At 47.4% G+C, this 20,601-nt stretch overlaps 1 protein-coding gene across 11 annotated transcripts in view; it reads left to right on the top strand.

The window, feature by feature from the left end:
• The first annotated feature begins 576 nt into the window (after positions 1-576).
• The window catches only part of LOC147457144 (uncharacterized), a 54,678-nt gene continuing 34,653 nt past the window's right edge, over positions 577-20,601 (top strand). For 10 of the 11 annotated variants that reach the window (XR_015188083.1, XR_015188079.1, XR_015188078.1 and 7 more), the window contains exons 1-2: positions 585-2,455; positions 2,525-2,587. Coding sequence is in view for 1 of the 11 variants with exons in the window: in XM_086512132.1 (XP_086368258.1) it covers positions 788-2,259; positions 2,384-2,455; positions 2,525-2,587 (1,607 nt within the window). In the remaining 10 variants the exon portion in view is untranslated. Of the gene's footprint in view, positions 2,456-2,524; positions 2,588-20,601 lie in introns of all 11 variants that reach the window. The other variant, XM_086512132.1, reaches the window with a different exon arrangement.

The raw sequence follows: 20,601 nt of genomic DNA, 5'->3' as shown, positions 1-20,601 counted from the left end.
ATGAAATCATCTCGGCAGAATCTACGGTTCTCCTTTGCAAAATTCTTATAAGAGAAAACTCTCTCCTTTCATGATTTCATTCGACATAATCTACAGTTCTCCTTTGCAAAATCCTCTAAAGAGAAAACTCTCTCCTTTCATAATTTAATTTCGCTTAATCTATGATATATTTTTCATCGGATTGATTGCCCTTCTGGGTTTATATTGTTGTTTGCCGTCCTTGCTTGAGCAACCGCCATCTTCATAATCATGTCAATCATGTCTACTGCGATCTCCATCATCATCTCTTCTGCCACTTTTGCCATTGTGTCGACCATCGTGCTGGTTCTTCTCTGTTGTTCGCTATAGAGTTCTCTCCTTGAATCTTCCATTACTGTTTGTTGCTCCTTGCTTGGGCAACCGCCATCTCCATCCTCATGTCTGTTGCAACCTCCATCATCATCTCTTCTACCACTTCTACCATGGTGTAGACCATTGCTTGGGTCCTTCTACTATTGTTTGCCGCTGCTTGGTCAGTTTCTTCGTGCTCCAAACTTCTAGTGTTGTTTGTTGCTCTTTGCTCGGATAACATGTTCTTCTTTGTTGTCTACTAGAGACTCAGAGTCCCTCTGCTACTATTGCTTGCTACCATATACTATACTATATAGACTTGGAGTCGCTCTGCTACGGACACAGTCTGGGCGCTGTAAAGCACCTCGCGGTTGTTAATTAGATTGAAAAACTCGTGGTGACGTGGTGTGCACACGATCCGCCTTACATTCACGTGAGTCAGTGAATCACGTCCATCATGGGAAACAAGCGATGTCGAGATGGCGCAGACCTCAAGCCCTTGAAGTCCAGCGGCCATGTAGTTCAAAAAGACCTCCTGGCTCATGATGGTGGCTACTGCCAACAAGGCTGCCGTGAGTTGGAAAATTGTGAAGCAGACCGAGCACGGGATGAGATGTATGAGGATTGTAGGCAGCATCAGAGAAAGAGACCACGCAGGGTTACCAAATCCTTGGTTAATCTCTCCGAGTATGAGAAGTTTTGCCTTGGTCCTTCATGTACGCCTGTTTGCTATCAGCTTCCATGTGAGGTTTTGGACGCTGCCACAGCTCTGGAGGACTTTTTGCAACTCTCCTTGTTCTCCCAAGCTGCTTCAGCAAGTCTGAATTCACAAGCAATCCAGCATGGGTCGGGAAACAAACAGCTGCATGTGCATGCGGATGCGCATGGGCTCCAAAGTGAACATGAAATCTCATGTCATAAGCGGAAATTGATGGAGTGCAAGCTGAAAATCATGGCCACTAGGTTAAAGTATGGTTTAGATGTCTGGACTTTAGCTGCTCAACTGGTCAATCCTTATGAAGTCTTACCAAGTGTTGCTGTCCGAGTGTTAAATAGGGCTTTTTTTAAGATGTGGGAGCTTATGCAGATGTTTCCTGGTCTTGTCCCTCCTGTTGCAGCAAAGTCAAAGCTTTTGTCTGCTCACATGTGTGAAGGACCTGGGGGATTCATCCAAGCAGTACGCAGATTTAGATCCCAGGATGCTAAACATGAGGAGAGTATAAGAACAGAGATTTCATTCTCCACGGTGGATTCTAGTTCTGGGGAAAAGGAGCCTAGTGATTCGTGGTTCGCCATATCATTATCCTCACCTGGCAGCGAGAATGATGCTTTGCAGATGCAAACATTTAAAATTCAAGAGTTTATGAGAAAATCTGATGAAGGTCATGTTCACTATGGTGCTGACGAGTCAGGTGACGTGACAAACCCTGATAATATTTCTTCATTTGTACAGTTTGTCCTCAAAAAGACAGGTGGGGAGAAGATGCACTTAATCACTGGAGATGGAGCTTTTGACATTTCAGATGATTTCTCTTCGCAGGAGCAAAGTCATGCTCATCTCTTCTTTTGTGAGATCATACTAGCAGTGCAGCTTCAATGCCGTGGTGGAGCACTTGTGTTGAAGGTGTTTGATTGTTTTACTGAAGTAATGAAGGCATTACTCTACATTCTTGCTTCTCTGTATACCACAGTGGAGATAGTTAGGCTGAGAACTTCACGTGTATGCAATTCGGAGCGGTTTTTAGTAGCACACGGATTCCGATTTCTACCGAAAATTTTGAAGGACAAGCTCATGAGCATCAGCTTAGCTTGGTATGATGCTGCAAGAGATGGTTTTTCGGCTACCGTAAAGTTTTCCGGGACTTATCCTCCTTCGTTCCTAGAAGCTTTAAATCAAGGGAATGCGGCTGTGGCGAAGGATCAAAGTGAGTGCATTTTACAAGCAGTAGCTGTGGCCGAAGATTTGGGTGAGAGACTATCATTTACAGACAGCTCGCGTCAGAGGAGCATAGTAAGTATCTTGAGAAGGAAGATGAAAACCCTGGATTTGCAGCGAACAAATGCCCTTGCTCTGTGCAAAACCCTTGACATCCCATTGGCAAACTCTGTCACATGATTGTCTTGGGTAAGTAGATGTAGGTTTACTTTTTATTGTCGCAACAAAAGGTTAATATCTGTGCTCTTGTCTGTGCAGAGCTGTTCCAGTAAGATATAACAATTTTGTGCAATGTGTTGACAACAAGCTTATATTTGACAGGTGAGTTTGCTGCAGCTAACTCTCTTACTAAAGCTTATAGTTAGTCTTGATAGGTGCTGCTCATTGTTTGAAATATTTTTTTAAGCAGTTTCGCCTTTCTGACAAGAGTACACTTGGTTAGCTTCTAGCAAACATTTTGATGTCAATGCGACCATCACAATTCTCAACAAGCATTCAGGCTCTAGAAAATTTCTGTTTGGGCTATCAATTCATGATGGACGTGTGACATCTGTCATACTTTTTTGTAAGACACTTTGGTTAAAAATGTGTGCATCCAGCCAGGCTCAGAAAATGACCGGCCGACACGTGCTAAAGTGTCCGCCCATGCAATCTACATGATGTGCGATGGGTGGCCAACCCGGGACAATCACTAGCCATACAAAATGGCGAAGCAACGATAGTGTAACTCTAACACCCCCTCTCAGCACCGAGGTACAGCCTTCGTGAAGATGTCTGTTGCATTGTCCGCTGTAGAGACATACTCCAAATGAAGATCTCCAGCCAAAACCCGCTCCCGAACATAGTGGTACTGCACCTCAATGTGCTTTGTCTGAGCGTGAAAGATAGGGTTCTTGGCAATAGCAATGCAACTCTGATTGTCGCACAAAAGACGAGTCGTAGCAGTTCGGGGAAAACACAACTCTCCGAGTAATCTTCGTAGCCATATGGCCTCACAAGCAGCATAGCAAGCTGCACTATACTCCGCCTCTGTGGAAGATAGCGCAACGGTGGGTTGCCGCTTACTGCTCCATGAAATGGGTCCCGAGCCGAGTGTGAAAACTACTCCTGCAGTAGAGCGCCGAGTATCTGGATTTCCTGCCCAATCTGAATCGCACCAACCAAGTAAGGTGCAACCCTTGGAGCGACCATAGAACACACCATGGTCCAAGGTGCCGCTGATGTACCGCAAAGTACGTTGGGCACACTGCCATTGTCGTTGACGAGGTCGGGTGTTCAAGGAACTGAAGACAGAAACTGAAGTCAATCTGTGGGGAAGGTTCGTGAAGCGATATGTTCTCCCAGGCTCAAGAGGAGTGCCGATCGGTCTGTAGCCTGCCATCTGGAATCTCTCTAGGATAGCCTTCACATACTTCCACTGAGAAAAGAAGATGCCGTCTGGTGTCTGAAAAATCTTGAATCCAAGAAACTAGAATCCAAGATCAGTCATCTCGAAATGTGTCTCCGTAGCTTTCATGATTGACTTGATCCTGCTGGTCCATGAGCGTGTGAAAATGAGATCGTCCACATAGACAATCACTATCGCAACCAAAGAGCCACCAGAGACAACATAGCAGTTGGAATCTGATGAGGTACGTCGTAACCCCAACTTTACGAGAAACTGGTCCAGTGTGAGGTACCATTGTCGTCCAGCCTGCTTCAGTCCATACAATGCTTTCCACAACCGATAGACCCAATCCTCCTTGCCTGGTATACGAAACCTAGGAGGTTGCTCCACATAAACTTCTTTATCCAAATCTTCGTTCAGAAAAGCACTTTTGACATCTATATGGAAGATAGGACAACCAAAGTTGGTTGTGAGTGCAAACACTATGCGTATGATAGTCATGCGAGCGGTGGGAGCAAAGGTCCCAAGCAACAAGTCTCGCCTTGTGTTTGTCGAGGGAACCGTTGGCCTTGTACTTTGTCTTGAAAATCCATTTCATAGAAACCACCTTCCGCTTGTTGGGCCTGGAACCAAAGTCCAGGTTTTATTCCACTTGAGAGCGTCCATCTCTATCTGCATGGCACGCTTCCAGCAATCATGGTGGAGTGCTTCCTCCACCGAGGAAGGCTCAATTGGTGAAGCCTGAATCTGAGACGTGAGTCATGTGAAGGCTCCCATCCACCGGGGTGCTACTGGCTCGAGAGGCGTGAGCCACTCAGCTGGAACTGCCTCTGAGATGTCCTGGCACATGCTCTGCACCCCTCTCATGCCCGTAGCTGGAAACCCTGCACCTCCTCTGACAAGCCTGTGAACTCTAACCAGTCACCTAAAGAGCGCCTAGACCCGCTGCCATGGGACCCCAGGAAACATGAGGCCGACTACCAACCAAGTGGCCTCTCTGAGTGCTAACCATGGGGTTCAAACAAGGGGCTGCCGTAGGCGCTCCTCCGTGCAAGTAGGCTGTCTCTGCTCCAAGCCTCGCCGCAAGAGCTCCCAAGATTGAAGCAAACTCGCAGCGAAGCAGTCCTCCAGTCTCCTGCTCAAACCAACTCTGCGCATCTCTGTGAAGATCCATCTAGTCGAAGGTCGCTAGGGGCCTCCTGCCTGAGGCACCCTAGCACGAAGCCGTTGTAGCAAGAACTCCTTCCAGGGCTCCTCACCTGGAAGAAGTCCTCTGACGATGAACTTCCCAAGAAGGGCTCTGCTCTGCTGTGCTGGGTCAATGATCCCAAGCCCTCCCTGTGAACAAGGAAGAGTGATGACCTGCCAAGCCACTTTGGCTCGGGCTATCTGAGTGTCACGTCCTGACCAAAGGAAGTTCCTGATCAGCCTGTCTACCTGGCTGATACAAGAACTCGAGAAGATCCAGCAAGAAGTGATTTACCACATAGCCGCCAACAACACCTGGTTGGCCACTACTACTCTGCCAGCCAAAGAAAGTAGTGCTGAGCTCCAATGTAACAACTTCCTCCTGATAGACAGGAGGAGGGGAGCAATCTGCTGCTCGGGAGACAAGTTTAAACCAACCTGATAGCCCAAGTACCGAACTGCAGTCCCTGGGGGTATCCACCTAAAACCCTCTCCTGGCATCCAATCGAGCACATGAGCACTACCAACCGAGAAAGCTACTGTCTTTCTCCAGTTGATCAGTGCACCCGATGCACAACAAGGTCTCCAGAGCCTGCTCACACTTGTAAAGGTTGGTCTCCTGGCCATCTAAGTACAAGGCTGAGTCGTCGGCAAACTCAGCGTCCAGTAGCTCATCTCCCCGAATAGGGAGTGCTAAGCCCCGTAGACCAACCTGCTGCGGCACCAAAAACCTGCTCATCGCCTCCGCATAGCACAGAAAGAGAAAGGGGGCAAGAGGACATCCCTGTCTGACCGAATGTGTGAGCATGAAGCGATCACCTCTACCTCCTGCCAAAAGTACCTGATTGTGAGCCTGTCTGTACAAAGCTGACACCCCTCTGATCAAAGCATCTGAGAAGCCCATCCTGCGTAGAGTGCCCTCTAGAAAGTCCCAGTCAACTCTTTCGTATGCCTTCTCAAAATCGAGAAGAAGAATCACTAGGTCCTCACCATGGAGTCGTGCTAGGGCAGAAGCCTCCCAAAAAGTAAAGATGTTGTCAAGGATACTGCGTTCCTTGACAAAACCTGTCTGAGTCCCATGTATAAGGCTCTATAGAAGTGGCTAGATCCTCAAACTCAGAGCCTTGGCAAGAATTTTGTAGGCTGAGTTGAGGATGGTGATGGGGCCCCACTGTCGAATCTCATCCAAGGAGCCACCCTCCTTGGGAATGAGGTAGATCAAGCCCTCACTCATGCTGTCAGGCATCACTCCTGTGTGCAAAATGTACTGAAAAGCACTAGAGAGATCTGGGCCAAGCAGGTCCCAGTACTCCAAGAAAAAACTGGGAGTCAGCCCATCCTCACCTAGAGCTACCACGGGGGAGGGCCCTAAGAGCCGTGTGCAGCTCCTCAAGCTGAAGTAGCAGCTCAAGCCTCTGACGCATCTCCTCAGTCACAAGACAAGGCATCTGTGCCCAAACCTGCTCCGTGCATGCATCTTGACGCTTTGGCTGGGGCTCTGCAGCAGACAGTAACTCACGGTAAAAGTCAGTAGCAACTGCACGCATATCCTCGGGCTCAGAAGCAACTGACGCGTCGGGCCTTCGCAACTGACTGACCTTGGCATGCGAATACCGAGGTCCCACTGCCTCAAAGAAAGCACCAGTCACTTTGTCGCCCACCTGGGTCCACTGAGATGCCTGTCGGTGGAAAGCAAACTCATCGTCGCCTCTCCTCTGTGCTAACAAGCTCCTGTTGAGCCTGCTGTAGCTCCTCCTCCAACCAAGGACTGTCTGGATGCTGCTCTTGCATCCTCTGTAACGAAGCAATGCCCCGTCTGAGACACTGCTCCTCCTCTCTCACTGCAGCCCGGCGAGCCAGAGACTCCTAGAGAAAGAAATGGCTAATCTGAGCTAATCCTGAGGCCACTCTGTCAGCAGGAGAGTCTTGCTTGTCCAAGCTCTCTGTCCAGAGAGCCTCTACTCGCTCTCTGAGTGCAGAGTCCAACAAAACCCTCTGGGATGCAAAGCATCGTGCTCCCTCTTCTCTGCCTGTCTGCCACTGTGAGGATCACTGGTGCATGGTCCGAGAAGGAAGTCCCTGCCAGAATGCCAACTATCCCTCCCAAGTCACTGAAATGGTCACTAGTGTAGAAGCGATCTATCCGCAATAGATTCACTCCTCCCACTCTGCGGTCCGAACGAGAGAAGGCAAGGCTGTCTGGGGGCCTCACAAAACTAGAGTGCTGCCAAACATCCGAGACCCTCAAGAGTCATACAAAACCTCTCCCAAGCTGCCAGCTCAACTCCATGCACAGTAGCATGGCTACCACCAATCCTGTCAGAAGGGTCCTCCAACATGTTGAAGTCCCCTCCTATGCACCAGTGTTCTGCCTGCGGCAGAGACTCAACTATCTGTGACCAAAACTCTGCTCGAGCACTCGCCACATTGGGCGCATAGATGTTCAGGAAGCCCACTAGGCAACCCTGAACTTGCATAGTAATCCACTGAACCCTGCCTGGCACAATAATCCCTCTGTCCACAATGGCCTGCTGCAAAGAGTCCGCAATAGTCATACATACCCCACCCTGGATGCCTCCAGGTCCAAAAGCAGCCGACCAAAAAGTATCATATAGTCCACGCCAGAGCTGACCACAACGTCTAATGCAGCTCTCACACAGATGGTGCTCCTGAAGCATCAGGAGATCAATCTCTCCTCCCACAAGGCAGCGCTGAAGCTTCTGACGCAGTCGGCCCCGCTGATGCTGAAATTGGGGCCCACCTAGTCTTTGCACGTTCCATAAGACGATCCTCATGGGGAGCGAGAGAGAACAGATGCTGCCGCAGCAGCTAGACGGGCTATCTTCGAGGCTGGCTTGGATGGAGAGTAATCCGCATCTGAACGCCCTCTAGATAGGCGTGACTGCAACGAGTGCCCGGCCCAAGCCCAAGCAGAGCGAGCCGTACGTAAAGCAACCTCCCCTGTCCAAGAGTCCTCATGAATGTGTACATAGCATGGCAAGCACTGTGTATCGGCAAAGAAGTAAACCACAATGTGTCTACATCCTGCTGTATCTGGAGGTGTCATCGCAAACTTGGCCAATGGACACAAAGTCTGAAGCATGTCTGTAACTCCTAGTTCTCCCATGTGGTGAGAGAACTCTAGGACCTGTGTGTGCAACCATCCAACACTGAGTCGAGAGTCCACTCAGTCCGGTCCCTGCCGCAAAGGGGAAAGGAGAAGCCAACTGCCGAGTCTAAGGCCTCTGTCCCCCTAGCTGCAAGGAACAGAATATGGACCCTGAAGCAGGCTGCCTCATGGTCTGCTGAGGGTTCGCCGAGAAAACGAGTAAAGTCGTAGTTGAAGAAGTCCCATCGATGCCGGATGTCGATGCTCGTCAGACCACGAGGGATAGCTGCAAGGGGAGACGTCTGTGCCTGTAGAGGGGGCCGCAAGAAAGGCTGTCCCTCTCTCGCCAAGCGACTCGTGGCAAAGGCGTTGCCAAGAGATCTCCTAGCAGCCGGAGAAGGCCCTGCCCCCTGGGTCGACTGTGGAACTGAAGCGGGAGGGGGGGAAGGAGCAGGGGGGGAGCGGTGGAGAAGAGGGGCGGGGGGGGAACGGCAGAGGTAGAGGGGCGGGGGGAAGAAGCGGCGGGAGCAGGAGGCGGAGGGGAGGATGATGAGGAGGGGGGGAACTCTTGTGGGGGGGGAGGGGATGTCGAGGGTGAAGCTGGGGTGGGGGTTGGAGCAGGGACCTCATCCTGCTCGAGGACCAAATACGGTTCCCCATGGGAACCCACTGCTATTGAGTAGGCGCCTGAGGACCACTCTGAGTGCCAGGCCGTCGCTGTGGCCCCTGTCGTCGACGACCATGGACCTGCTGCCATCCCTCCTCCGCTGGAGCCCCAGGCTCAGAGGGTGGCTCTGCATGTGTGCGTTGTCTCTGTCTGTGGCTGCTGGCCAGCCCTTGCAGGCTGGCACTGAGTCTGTGGTGTAGGTCGAGGCCTTCTCCGTGGATAGGCCTTTGCAAGATGGCCCATCTGTCGACAAATGAAGCACTGGTTCGGGAGGCCCGAATACTCCACACTCTGTCTAAACCAACCCCCACTCACCCGAGGCAGAAGAATGACCTTCGGGAGCTTGTGAGTGTCTCTGACCAAAACGCGAACTGAGGGAATGCCAGCCGCCTTGGCAGCTATTGAGGCTGCCGTGCGAGGTGTCTCCAGGACAGTCCCAATGGCTGAGCCTATCCTGGACAAAAGTGGTAAGTACTCCCTCCTCTAACCCGGAAAGCAGACGGAGAAGGGGATGTCTGCCTTCTCTACTAGAACTTCCGAAGTAGGGTCGAAACCATGTCTCCACTATCGAAAGTGGGTTCGTGCTGCTCGGATGGTCAATGGACTCATAGCGATGACCTTGGACGCCATCTCGGAGGTCTCAAACTCGATCTGATAGTAACCTCGTACGAGTATCTGTACGTCCAAGATCTTGCCCACCTCTGCGAGAAGGCGGGCTTGGAGAAGGTCACACAGCTCTCCTCTGCTAGGTCGGGTGCTGAGAATCTTGCATATGACATTTGTCGCCTGCAAGCGCTCTACCTCTGCGGCTAGGCTCGTTTGCTCTGTCGGTGAAAGAGCAAGTTGAATGGTGGGCTCAGCGGGTCGGGCGAGGGGGCTTCGGACGAGTCCCTCTGTGGCGGAGCTGGAGCCTCCATCTGTGTCTACTGCTGTCGCCAAGAAGCGGACGGAGAAGAGACTCTGCAACCGAGCGCACTGAGCACTGTCTAAATAAACAATGCTGCCAGAACCAATTGCAGGGCAACTTCGGGAAAGAGGAAGACGGGGGGGGGGGGGGGGGGGGGGGGGGGGGGTTAAAGGCGGGCAAGGGGGCGGAAACTCAAGAGGCAGCGGGCGGGCGGCAACGGGGGGGGTGGTGGGGCGGCGCGAGAGGGGGTAGCGTCCGGGTAAAGCAGCGTGCAGCAGGGAGGACGGGCGGGTAGGGCTGCCGCGCGCGAGGACAGGCACAGGCACAGGCCGGGGGGGGGGGGGGGGGAGGCGTTAGCAGTAGCGAGCACGCTCAACCGTGTTTTGATAGATTAAAAAAGGATAGCCATTACCTATTAGCCAACCCGTAGACGAGGCTGATTTACGAGAAGGAACCCGAGAACACACCACTTTTGTGTGTAGGATTGGAAGAGAGGATTTTCTATGTAGAGATCTCTTCTGGGGAATTGCCTTTTGAGAACCCATTTGCGTTTCGAGCGTCGAGACTTTGAAGGTAACGATTTTCATGTTATGATCTCTGAGTATTTGATTGCACGTGTACTTCCTCTTCGTGAGGGAGTAGGAGCAGAAGAAGGCATAAGCCTCTGCAGGAGAAAAGCTCTCTGAGGAACTAGAGCCAGATCAGCCCAAGGGTTGCGACCCGAGTTTGGGAAGTAGATCCAAATACTGTGTCGATCTTCTCTCTCTCTCTCTCTCTCTCTCTCTCTCTCTCTCTATTTCTCTCTATATCCACTGGCTTCAGTAATAAGTGATCCTATTTATCCAAATGTATTTTATATTGCTATGCGCTCCCGTTTGTGACGGTGGTATCAGAGCATGGTCTCCTCTCTTTTTCTGTAAAGGAGGACGACTATGGGAAGAAGCCATGGCAAGCCAAGAGAGAAGTAAGCAAGCGGAACCCTAAGCCATGGAAGAAAAGCTTGCAGAGTTGGGAATTTTTTTTCTCTCTGCAAGAAGTCGACACAAGACTTGGGATTCTCTGAGAAGGCGACAAGAACATGATGCTCAAGAACCTAGAGAATCCAAGGAGCGGAATGCTCAAGATCCTTCAGAATCCAGAAAATATCCATGAACATCAATCCAAAACCATAGCCAAGAAATCCCGTCATTCCGGGAAGGATATGAAGAAGGTCTTTAGACCTCTGAACACTCCGGTTAAGTTTGATACTTTTGACGGAAGGGAAGATGTCCCGAAAGCTACCGCTTTCATTCGACAGTTTGAAGTTGCCTTTGCAAACGGCAATCTCTGAGAAGCGTCGAAGATGAGGCATGTGACAAACACCTCAAGGGGATTGCAAGTACTTGGTGGTATACCAAAGCTCTGCAAGGAACTTACAACAAGAATTGGATTAAATTCAAGGCTGAATTTTTCGACAATTTTTTTCCCCCTCTACGCTTTGAGGAAGGCATCCAAGAAGATTGGGATCGGTTTGCTCAATAGGAACACGAGCAAGTCAAAGCAAGTAGTGGTTTACTCTTGTCAAGGTAGCTCCACTCTTGATCCTCTATGAGGAAGGAAAGATGATGAAATTCAACGAAGGACTTTTGCCCGAATTTTGTAGATGCATCTGCAAAATACTTTGCAGCAGATGATGGAGTCAACAATAAAAGTTGAAAGTGTACAGCTTGGTGTACATAGAATCTAATCCCCGCAGTGGGACGAGAACCATTGAACACATAAACGACGAATTTTTGATACCTCTCCTCGAAGGATACATTGCTATCCGGAGAAAGTTTGGAGTAAGGGAATTCAATCTAACTCCTGAGTTCTTGAATAGAAGACCCTCAAACATTAAGTGAGAGGGTAGGTCTTTGATCAAAGTTACATCTTTGAGGAAATCATAAAATGCATGGTGCTTCTTTGCTCTTTTGCAGGAGGTATGGTTATGTTTGATCAGGACTACTCACTCTCGAGTGTTTATGAGAGTAGGATCAATTTGAAACATTGTTTTCCAAGATGAATTGGTTTGCTCAACTAGCCGGAAGGTCAATTATTGATCTGTATCCGGTAGTTCTCCAACAAATTACTTGCTATTGCGGGTAGGACGGTAGAAAGGAAGGAACCTTTCCGAGATTTCAAGCATAGTAAAAGCTTTCGCTAAGCTTGAAGCCTAAACAAGTTAATGGAAGCTTTTCGCACAAGTGAATGAACACTCTCTTTACGAGGGAAGGAACAAGCGACGATCACGGCCTTTGCTCGAGGCATCCAAGGATTGAAATCCTAGATTATTTGATGGGCGGGTTTTGCTCTAAGATCGAGCCAAGGGATCATTAGGTTGAGCGTCTTCGCTCTAAGGATCTATCACGTGACACATCCAACCCTATGCGTCCGTGGACAAGCTACAGCATGATCAGGGTTCAGTCAGTCCAGTCAAGTCTAGATTAGAAGTGATCTGGCACTTTTGTGAGTCTATTCGTAGACCGTGCATGCCCAATCACTTAGCATAGATGCATATCCTCTGGTTGCACACAACATGATCATTAGAATTCCCATCAGAATCCATTAGAATCAGTTAGGGGAATTGTTCAGTGCATTTAGCCTATTTTCCCTATTTTTGGTATTTTTCACTTATTATTTTTAAGTGACTTTCCAACAAAAGTAGGTAGGGCAATTTTGCTAAGTTATTATATAAGCAAACCCAAGTTAGCACTTTCTGGCAGAAGAGGCAGCAGGAGCACATGCTCAACAGGCACCTTCTCAGCAAGAACCCGCAGAACCCCCAGCACCCTTGGCGTTTTTGGTCTCCATCCTCGCCACACATCAGCCCCAACGTTTTCCAGTCTGTAGCATCGCTAGCAGATGTCCAGGCAGCTCAGCGTTTTTCACTAACGCTAGAAGAACAGCCAGCGTTTTTGGTTTTCAGCCCTTATCGTTGCGGAAGTTCAGCGTTTTCAGCATTCTACAACAGCAGCAGATTCAACCCTAAATGATTGCAGAAGACCTCCATTTTCAGCCCATAAAAACGCAGCCAAAACAGTCATTTTCAGCCACCGAAACAGTCCCGAAATTCAGCAGATAGAAGACCACAGATTTCAGCCCTAAAGTCGTTGTCGTCATCACCGTTATCGTCATCGGCATAGTCCCAAGTTGCATCAGTCCATTGCATCCGCATTGTACCACTTTGTGCAATCATAAGTAGACCACTCTCGCCGACGAGAGTGGGGCCTTCGGAGGAGGGTTTTACAACGTCTCTGGTGTCGTATCTCTCTTCTCTCTCTATCTCTCAGTCTCATTCACTTGCACGCACAGTGTCCATTCACTTTGTTCGTGATCATAGCATTCTCTCACTAAGAACGGAAGGCTCTACCTTCCATAAGAACAAAAGGAACCTTGAGCTCAGTTCGGATCACTCATCTTGAGCAAAGCGCAAACAATCATTCCGCTGCACTTAACAGGATCTTTCGAAGGGAAGGTAATTTCCCAGGTTCACCGAAACTCTAATAAAACTTAAGAATTATGTACACCTTTGGGTACATGGATAACCCACGAAGATGCAGACCTATGCCAAGGTGGGTCATCTACCAATTGAATTTTTTTTCTATTGAATAGAATGAGATAAACCAACTTCCTTCTCAGGAACTAGACGGGAGTTTGTTATACTCTCTTGAGCGCCTTTTTGCGTGCAAGGATATTCCGACACGAGAATCTCTATTTGAGATGTGTTCGGTAGAAGGAACAGGTAAAGTAGCATTTACACGCTACTGGAATAAATTCGAGCTATTATGTTCGTAAGAATATAATTCGTCAACCATTTCAAAAACGGTAAGAACTACGTATGGGAGAATATCCCTGGGAATCAAAGAGGGTTCGCTCTATTGTGAACCGGGTTTGAACGTACGTTCAGAAAATGCTATGGCTAGAATCCTATCTGCCTGAGATTTTGCAAGTCGTCATTGATGCTCGCAAGGTGAATCATTTTTCATGATTCTATAAGGAAGAGACGCTAATGGGCGTCGGGAAAACACTGCTGGTGGTAATGAACTCTTAGGAGGAAAAGATTGGAAGGAAGTGCCACCGTGCACAAGGAATCTTCGGATTGGAACCGTCCGCCTACGTTGAGCGACGGATCGGAAGAACCTTCTTTAAGGTGATCGCAAATTGTGAAAGAAAGACATCGAGCTTAATGCTCTATGACTTGGGCATTCCCTATGTGGAAGGACACAAGAGGTTTAATACCCTCTGGACTAATAGCGCAGGATTATGCGCAAGGATAGATACGTAGATTGATTTCTAGGAAGATTATTCTTCTCGAATTTGAGAAGAGGAATCAAGTTAACAGAGTCTCGGATAAGGAAACTTTGGATCAGAACAATTGGCCCAAAGCAAAGGCCCGGAATAAGAACTTACTTCGGTAAGATGGCACACTTTGTTTGCCACAGGAAGATTCACATGAGCTTAATGCTCTTGACATGCCCTATGAGGGAGGACATGAGAGGTTTAATATCCTCAGGACTAATAGCATAGGATTATGCGCAAGGACATAGACCTAGATTGATTTTTAGGAGGATTATTCTTCTCGAGGTTGAGAAGGCGAAAGTGAGTTATTCTCGGATGAGGAAACTTCCGATGTGTTGGAAAGACCTCGAGGTACTAGAGGAAGGACATGAATCGGTAAGATAAGTACTTAATTATTAAATTTTTGTTTAATTTAATTTCTGAAGTTCTCTTTTGAGAAAGGACTAGCTCAACTCACCATTGAGCAAGATATAAACTCTTTCTGGTTTCTCCCTGGTAGTTCAGTTGGATCTTTACAGTTGAGGACAACTGTTTATAACTGAGAAGGATGTTGCTAAATTGGCTTTATCTGGCAGGAAAATAATTGTAAATGAATTATTGGATTTATAAGTGAGAGGGTTTTCTCGCTTGGAACACCAAGAAAAATAATTCTAAATGAATTTTGGAATTTTAAATGAGAGGGTTTTTCTCACTTAAGACATCCGAGTACAGAGTATTTCTAGTGCGTCATTCACAGTGATGACGGTAGCACTGTTAACGGGAATATCTGTAAGGCCACCAGGAACGGGTACTTCTGATGCGTCAATCGGATGGGTGACAAGGACATTGGGAAGAAGTATCCGACCATCCGGGAATGGACATCTCTGATGCGTCGTAGGATGCGTGACATAGAGCATCCTGAAGGAGATTGTACCGTAAGTTCGGTAGGAAAGGACTAGGTGATGGGTATTCCTGATGCGTCACAAGGTCGGTGATGGGTGCATCCGAAAGGGGATATCCATAGTCGGGAGGAAATTTCGAACTGTGTTAGAATTGTGCACAAGGAAAAGCAAGCACTTGAATGAAGATGGGTTTAGAGGAAACTTTGAGGAAAAACAGATGCTTTTTGAAAAAGCGGGATTGCTTTTCGGGAAAGCAGATGCTTTCCCACTAGGAAGTCGAGGAAATCTATGTGCATTGCAACTGTGCATGTGATTGCATTGGAAGTGCTGTGAAAACATTGTTTTTAACTTATAAGGTTTTATTGAGTTTTTGGGCAGATTCAGACTATTTTTAAAATACGCCGGCCGCCCACTTAATAAGTGGGCAGCCATCTGATAAATAAGGCAACAGATCAGCCAGCGTTTTCTCGCTCTTTTTCTGGCAAACAGCAAAAAAAAAAAAACGGCCGTGATCTCTACGCGAACAGCTATTCGTGCCCCGTGGCTAGGAGCTATAAAAGCATCACATGCCCTCACGCAGAGGGGAGGGCCAGTTTTTGCAAGAAGGAGATGTTGCTCCAGAGTTCACCCGCAAAGAAGATGTTTCCTGGTGATACCCATGACTGTCCCAAGTGTACCCGATGTCGCGAAGACCGAGTGTGCGAGTTCCCTCGCGAAGAAGTGCCTACGGAGCGTGTTTCCATCACGACAAGCTGCTGTTTTTCTCTGTTTTCAGCCCATAAACGTCGTAGACGGGGCAGATTTACAAGAAGGAACCCGAGAACACACCTCTTTTGTGTGTAGGATTGGAAGAGAGGATTTTCTATGTAGAGATCTCTTCTGGGGAATTGCTTTTCGAGAACCGATTTGCGTTCCGAGCGTCGAGACTTTGAAGGTAACGATTTTCATGTTATGATCTCTGAGTATTTGATTGCACGTGTACTTCCTCTTCGTGAGGGAGTAGGAGCAGAGGAAGGCATGAGCCTCTGCAAGAGAAAAGCGCATACCCGAGTTTGGGAAGTAGATCCACTGATCAGAGAGAGGTAGTCTCTCAAGTTGTGATCCAGAAGTTGGGATTCCCAAGTAAGGACTTCGTGTCCGGGAAAGCAGAGTAGTTCTGCGGGGAGAGGACTCTGGAAACAGAGTTGGAAAAGAGATTTGTAGGGATGTCATGCCCTGAGTCTGGAAGGTGAGATCTAGAGGCGAGAACCTTGGTTCTCAAGGATTTGGAATAAGGAACAGAAGTTCCTTGGAATAGGGTTTTGCCCTAGGAATCGGAAGCCGAGGCTTCCGGGAACCATCAAGTCTTATTCTAGAACAAACGTGGTAATACGTTCGGTTCAAGTGCTTGTATAGACTTCTCCTCAGTAATAAAGATACTATCACGGGGGGGGACCAGCCCATCTTCTGGTCCCAGTACTGTGTCGATCTTCTCACTCTCTATCTATTTCTCTCTATATCCACTGGCTTCAGTAATAAGTGATCCTATTTATCCGAATGTAATTTATATTGCTATGCGCTCCCGTTTGTGATGGTGGTATCAGAGCATGGTCTCCTCTCTTTTTCTATAAAGGAGGACGACTCTAGGAAGAAGCCATGACAAGCCAAGAGAGAAGTAAGCAGGCGGAACCCTAAGTCCTGGAGGAAAAGCTTGCATAGTTGGGAATTTTTTTTCTCTGTGCAAGAAGTCGACGCAAGACTTGGGATTCTCTGAGAAGGCGACAAGAAAATGATGCTCAAGAACCTAGAGAATCCAAGGAGCGGAATGCTCAAGATCCTTCAGAATCCAGAAAATATCCATGAGCATCAATCCAGAACCATAGCCAAGAAATCCAGTCATTCCGGGAAGGATATGAAGAAGGTCTTTAGACCTCAGAACACTCCGGTTAAGTTTGATACTTTTGACGGAAGGGAAGATGTCCCGAAAGCTACCGCTTTCATTCGACAGTTTGAAGTTGCCTTTGCAAACGGCAATCTCTGAGAAGCGTCGAAGATGAGGCATGTGACAAACACCTCAAGGGGATTGCAAGTACTTGGTGGTATACCAAAGCTCTGCAAGGAACTTATAACAAGAATTGGATTAAATTCAAGGCTGAATTTTTCGACAACTTTTTTCCCCCTCTACGCTTTGAGGAAGGCATCCAAGAAGATTGGGATCGGTTTGCCCAATAGGAACACGAGCAAGTCAAAGCAAGTAGTGGTTTACTCTTGCCAAGGTAGCTCCACTCTTGATCCTCTCTGAGGAAGGAAAGATGATGAAATTCAACGAAGGACTTTTGCCCGAATTTTGTAGATGCATCTGCAAAATACTTTGCAGCAGATGATGGAGTCAACAATAAAAGTTGAAAGTGTACAGCTTGGTGTACATAGAATCTAATCCCCGCAGTGGGACGAGAACCATTGAACACATAAACGACGAATTTTTGATACCTCTCCTCGAAGGATACATTGCTATCCGGAGAAAGTTTGGAGTAAGGGAATTCAATCTAACTCCTGAGTTCTTGAATAGAAGACCCTCAAACTTTTAGTGAGAGGGTAGGTCTTTGATCAAAGTTACATCTTTGAGGAAATCATAAAGTGCATGGTGCTTCTTTGCTCTTTTGCACGAGGTATGGTTATGTTTGACCAGGACTACTCACTCTCGAGTGTTTATGAGAGTAGGATCAATTTGAAACATTGTTTTCCAAGATGAATTGGTTTGCTTAACTAGCCGGAAGGTCAATTATTGATCTGTATCCGGTAGTTCTCCAACAAATTACTTGCTATTGCGGGTAGGACGGTAGAAAGGAAGGAACCTTTCCGAGATTTCAAGCAGAGTAAAAGCTTTCGCTAAGCTTGAAGCCTAAACAAGTTAATGGAAGCTTTTCGCACAAGTGAATGAACACTCTCTTTACGAGGGAAGGAACAAGCGACGATCACGGCCTTTGCTCGAGGAATCCAAGGATTGAAATCCTAGATTATTTGATGAGCGGGTTTTGCTCTAAGATCGAGCCAAGGGATCATTAGGTTGAGCGTCTTCGCTTTAAGGATCTTACGAAGGGAAGGTAATTTCCCAGGTGCACCGAAACTTTAATACAACTTAAGAATTATGTACACCTTTGGGTATATGCATAACACACGAAGATGCAGACCTATGCCAAGGTGGGTCATCTACCAATCGAATTTTTTTCCTACTGCATAGAATGAGATGAACCAACTTCCTTCTCAGGAACTACACGGGAGTTTGTTATACTCTCTTGAGCGCCTTTTTGCATGCAAGGATATTCCGACACGAGAATCTCTATTTGAGACGTGTTCGGTAGAAGGAATAGGTCAAGTTTCATTTACACGCTACTGAAATAAATTCGAACTATTATGTTCGTAAGAATATAATTCGCCAACTGTTTCAAAAACGGTAAGAATTACATATGGGAGAACATCTGTGGGAATCAAAGAGGGTTCGCTCTATTGTGAACCGGGTTTGAACGTACGTTCAGAAAATGCTATGGCTAGAATCCCATCTGCCTGAGATTTTGCAAGTCGTCATTGATGCTCGCAAGGTGAATCATTTTTCATGATTCTATAAGGAAGAGACGCTAATGGGCGTCGGGAAAACACTGCTGGTGGTAATGAACTCTCAGGAGGAAAAGATTGGAAGGAAGTGCCACCGTGCATAAGGAATCTTCGGATTGGAACCGTCTGCCTACGTTGAGCGATGGCTCGGAACAAGAACGCTCTATAAGGTGATTGCAAATTCTGAAAGAAAGACATCGGGCTTAATGCTCTATGACTTGGGCATTCCCTATGTGGTAGGACACAAGAGGTTTAATACCCTCTGGACTAAAAAGCGCAGGATTATGCGCAAGGACAGATACCTAGATTGATTTCTAGGAAGATTATTCTTCTCGAATTTGAGAAGACGGAATCAAGTTAACCGTCTCGGAGAAGGAAACTTTGGATCAGAACAATTGGCCCAAAGCAAAGGCCCGGAATAAGAACTTACTTCGGTAAGATGACACACTTTGTTTGCCACAGGAAGATTCACATGAGTTTAACGCTCTCGACATGCCCTATGAGGGAGGACATGAGAGGTTTAATATCCTCAGGACTAATAGCATAGGATTATGCGCAAGGACATAGACCTAGATTGATTTTTAGGAGGATTATTATTCTCGAGGTTGAGAAGGCGAAAGTGAGTTATTCTCGGATGAGGAAACTTCCGATGTGTTGGAAAGACCTCGGGGTACTAGAGGAAGGAGATGAATCGGTAAGATAAATTATTGAATTTTTGTTTAATTTAATTTCTAAGTTTTCTTTTGAGAAAGGACTAGCTCAACTCACCGTTTAGCAAGATATGAACTCTTTCCGGTTTCTCCCTGGTAGTTCAATTGGATCTCTACAGTTGAGGACAACTGTTTATAAGCGAGAGGGATGTTGCTAAATTGGCTTTATCTGACAGGAAAATAATTCTAAATGAATTATTGGATTTATAAGTGAGAGTGTTTTCTCGCTTGGAACACCAAGAAAAATAATTCTAAATGAATTATTGGAATTTTAAGTGAGAGGGTTTTTCTCACTGGAGACATCCGAGTACAGAGTATTCCTAGTGCGTCATTCAGAGTAATGATGGTAGCACTGTGAATGGGAATATCTGTAAGGCCACCAGGAATGGGTACTTCTGATGCGTCACATCGGATAGGTGACAGGGAGCATCAGGAAGAAGTATCCGACCGTCCGGGAAGGGACATCTCTGATGCGTCATAGGATGGGTGACATAGAGCATGGTGAAGGAGATTGTACTGTAAGTTCGGTAGGAAAGGACTAGGTGATGGGTATTCCTGATGCGTCACAAGGTGGGTGACAGGTGCATCGGAAAGGGAATATCCATAGTCGGGAGGAAATTCCGAGCTGTGTTAGAATTGTGCACAAGGAAAAGCAAGCACTTGAATGAAGATGGGTTCGAGGAAAGTTTGAGGAAAAACATATGCTTTTTGAGAAAGCGGGATTGCTTTTCGGGAAAGCAGATACTTTCCCGCGAGGAAGTCGAGGAAATGTATGTCTGCATTGCAACTCTGCATGTGATTGCATCTAGGGACGTCTGGGAAGTGTTGTGAATGTATTGTTTTCAACTTATAAGGTTTTATTGAGTTTTTGGGCAGATTTAGACTATTTCTAAAATATGCCGGCCGCCCACTTAATAAGTGGGCAGCCATTTGATAAATAAGGCAACAGATCGGCCATCGTTTTCTCTCTCTTTTTCTGGCAGACAACGAAAAAAAAAAACCGGCCGTGATCTCTACGCGAGCAGCTATTCGTGCCCCGTGGCTAGGAGCTATAAAAGCATCACATGCCCTCACTCAGAGGGGAGGATCAATTTTTGCAAGAAGGAGATGCTGCTACAGAGTTCACCCGCAAAGAAGATGTTTCCTGGTGATACCCATGACTGTCCCAAGTGTACCCGATGTTGCCAAGACCCAGTGCGCGAGTTCCCTCGCGAAGAAGTGCGTACGGAGCGTGTTTCCATCGACAAGCTGCTGTTTTTCTCTGTTTTCAGCCCATAAATGTTGTAGACGGGGCTGATTTACGAGAAGGAACCCGAGAACACACCTCTTTTGTGTGTAGGATTGAACGAGACCGAGTTGCGTTTCGAGTGTCGAGACTTTGAAGGTAATGATTTTCATGTTATGATCTCTGAGTATTTGATTGCACGTGTACTTCCTCTTCGTGAGGGAGCAGGAGCAGAGGAAGGCATGAGCCTCTGCAGGAAAAAAGCGCTCTGAGGAACTAGAGCCAGATCAGCCCAAGGATTTCGTACCCGAGTTTGGGAAGTAGATCCACGGATCGAAGAGAGGTAGTCTCTC

The sequence above is a fragment of the Adiantum capillus-veneris genome, chromosome 5 (genome assembly GCF_014529385.1).
Source record: "Adiantum capillus-veneris isolate H3 chromosome 5, ASM1452938v2, whole genome shotgun sequence".
Taxonomy (NCBI): Eukaryota; Viridiplantae; Streptophyta; class Polypodiopsida; order Polypodiales; family Pteridaceae; genus Adiantum; species Adiantum capillus-veneris.
Note: the sequence above shows the minus strand (reverse complement) of the source record. Positions and strands in the feature narration are given on the sequence as shown.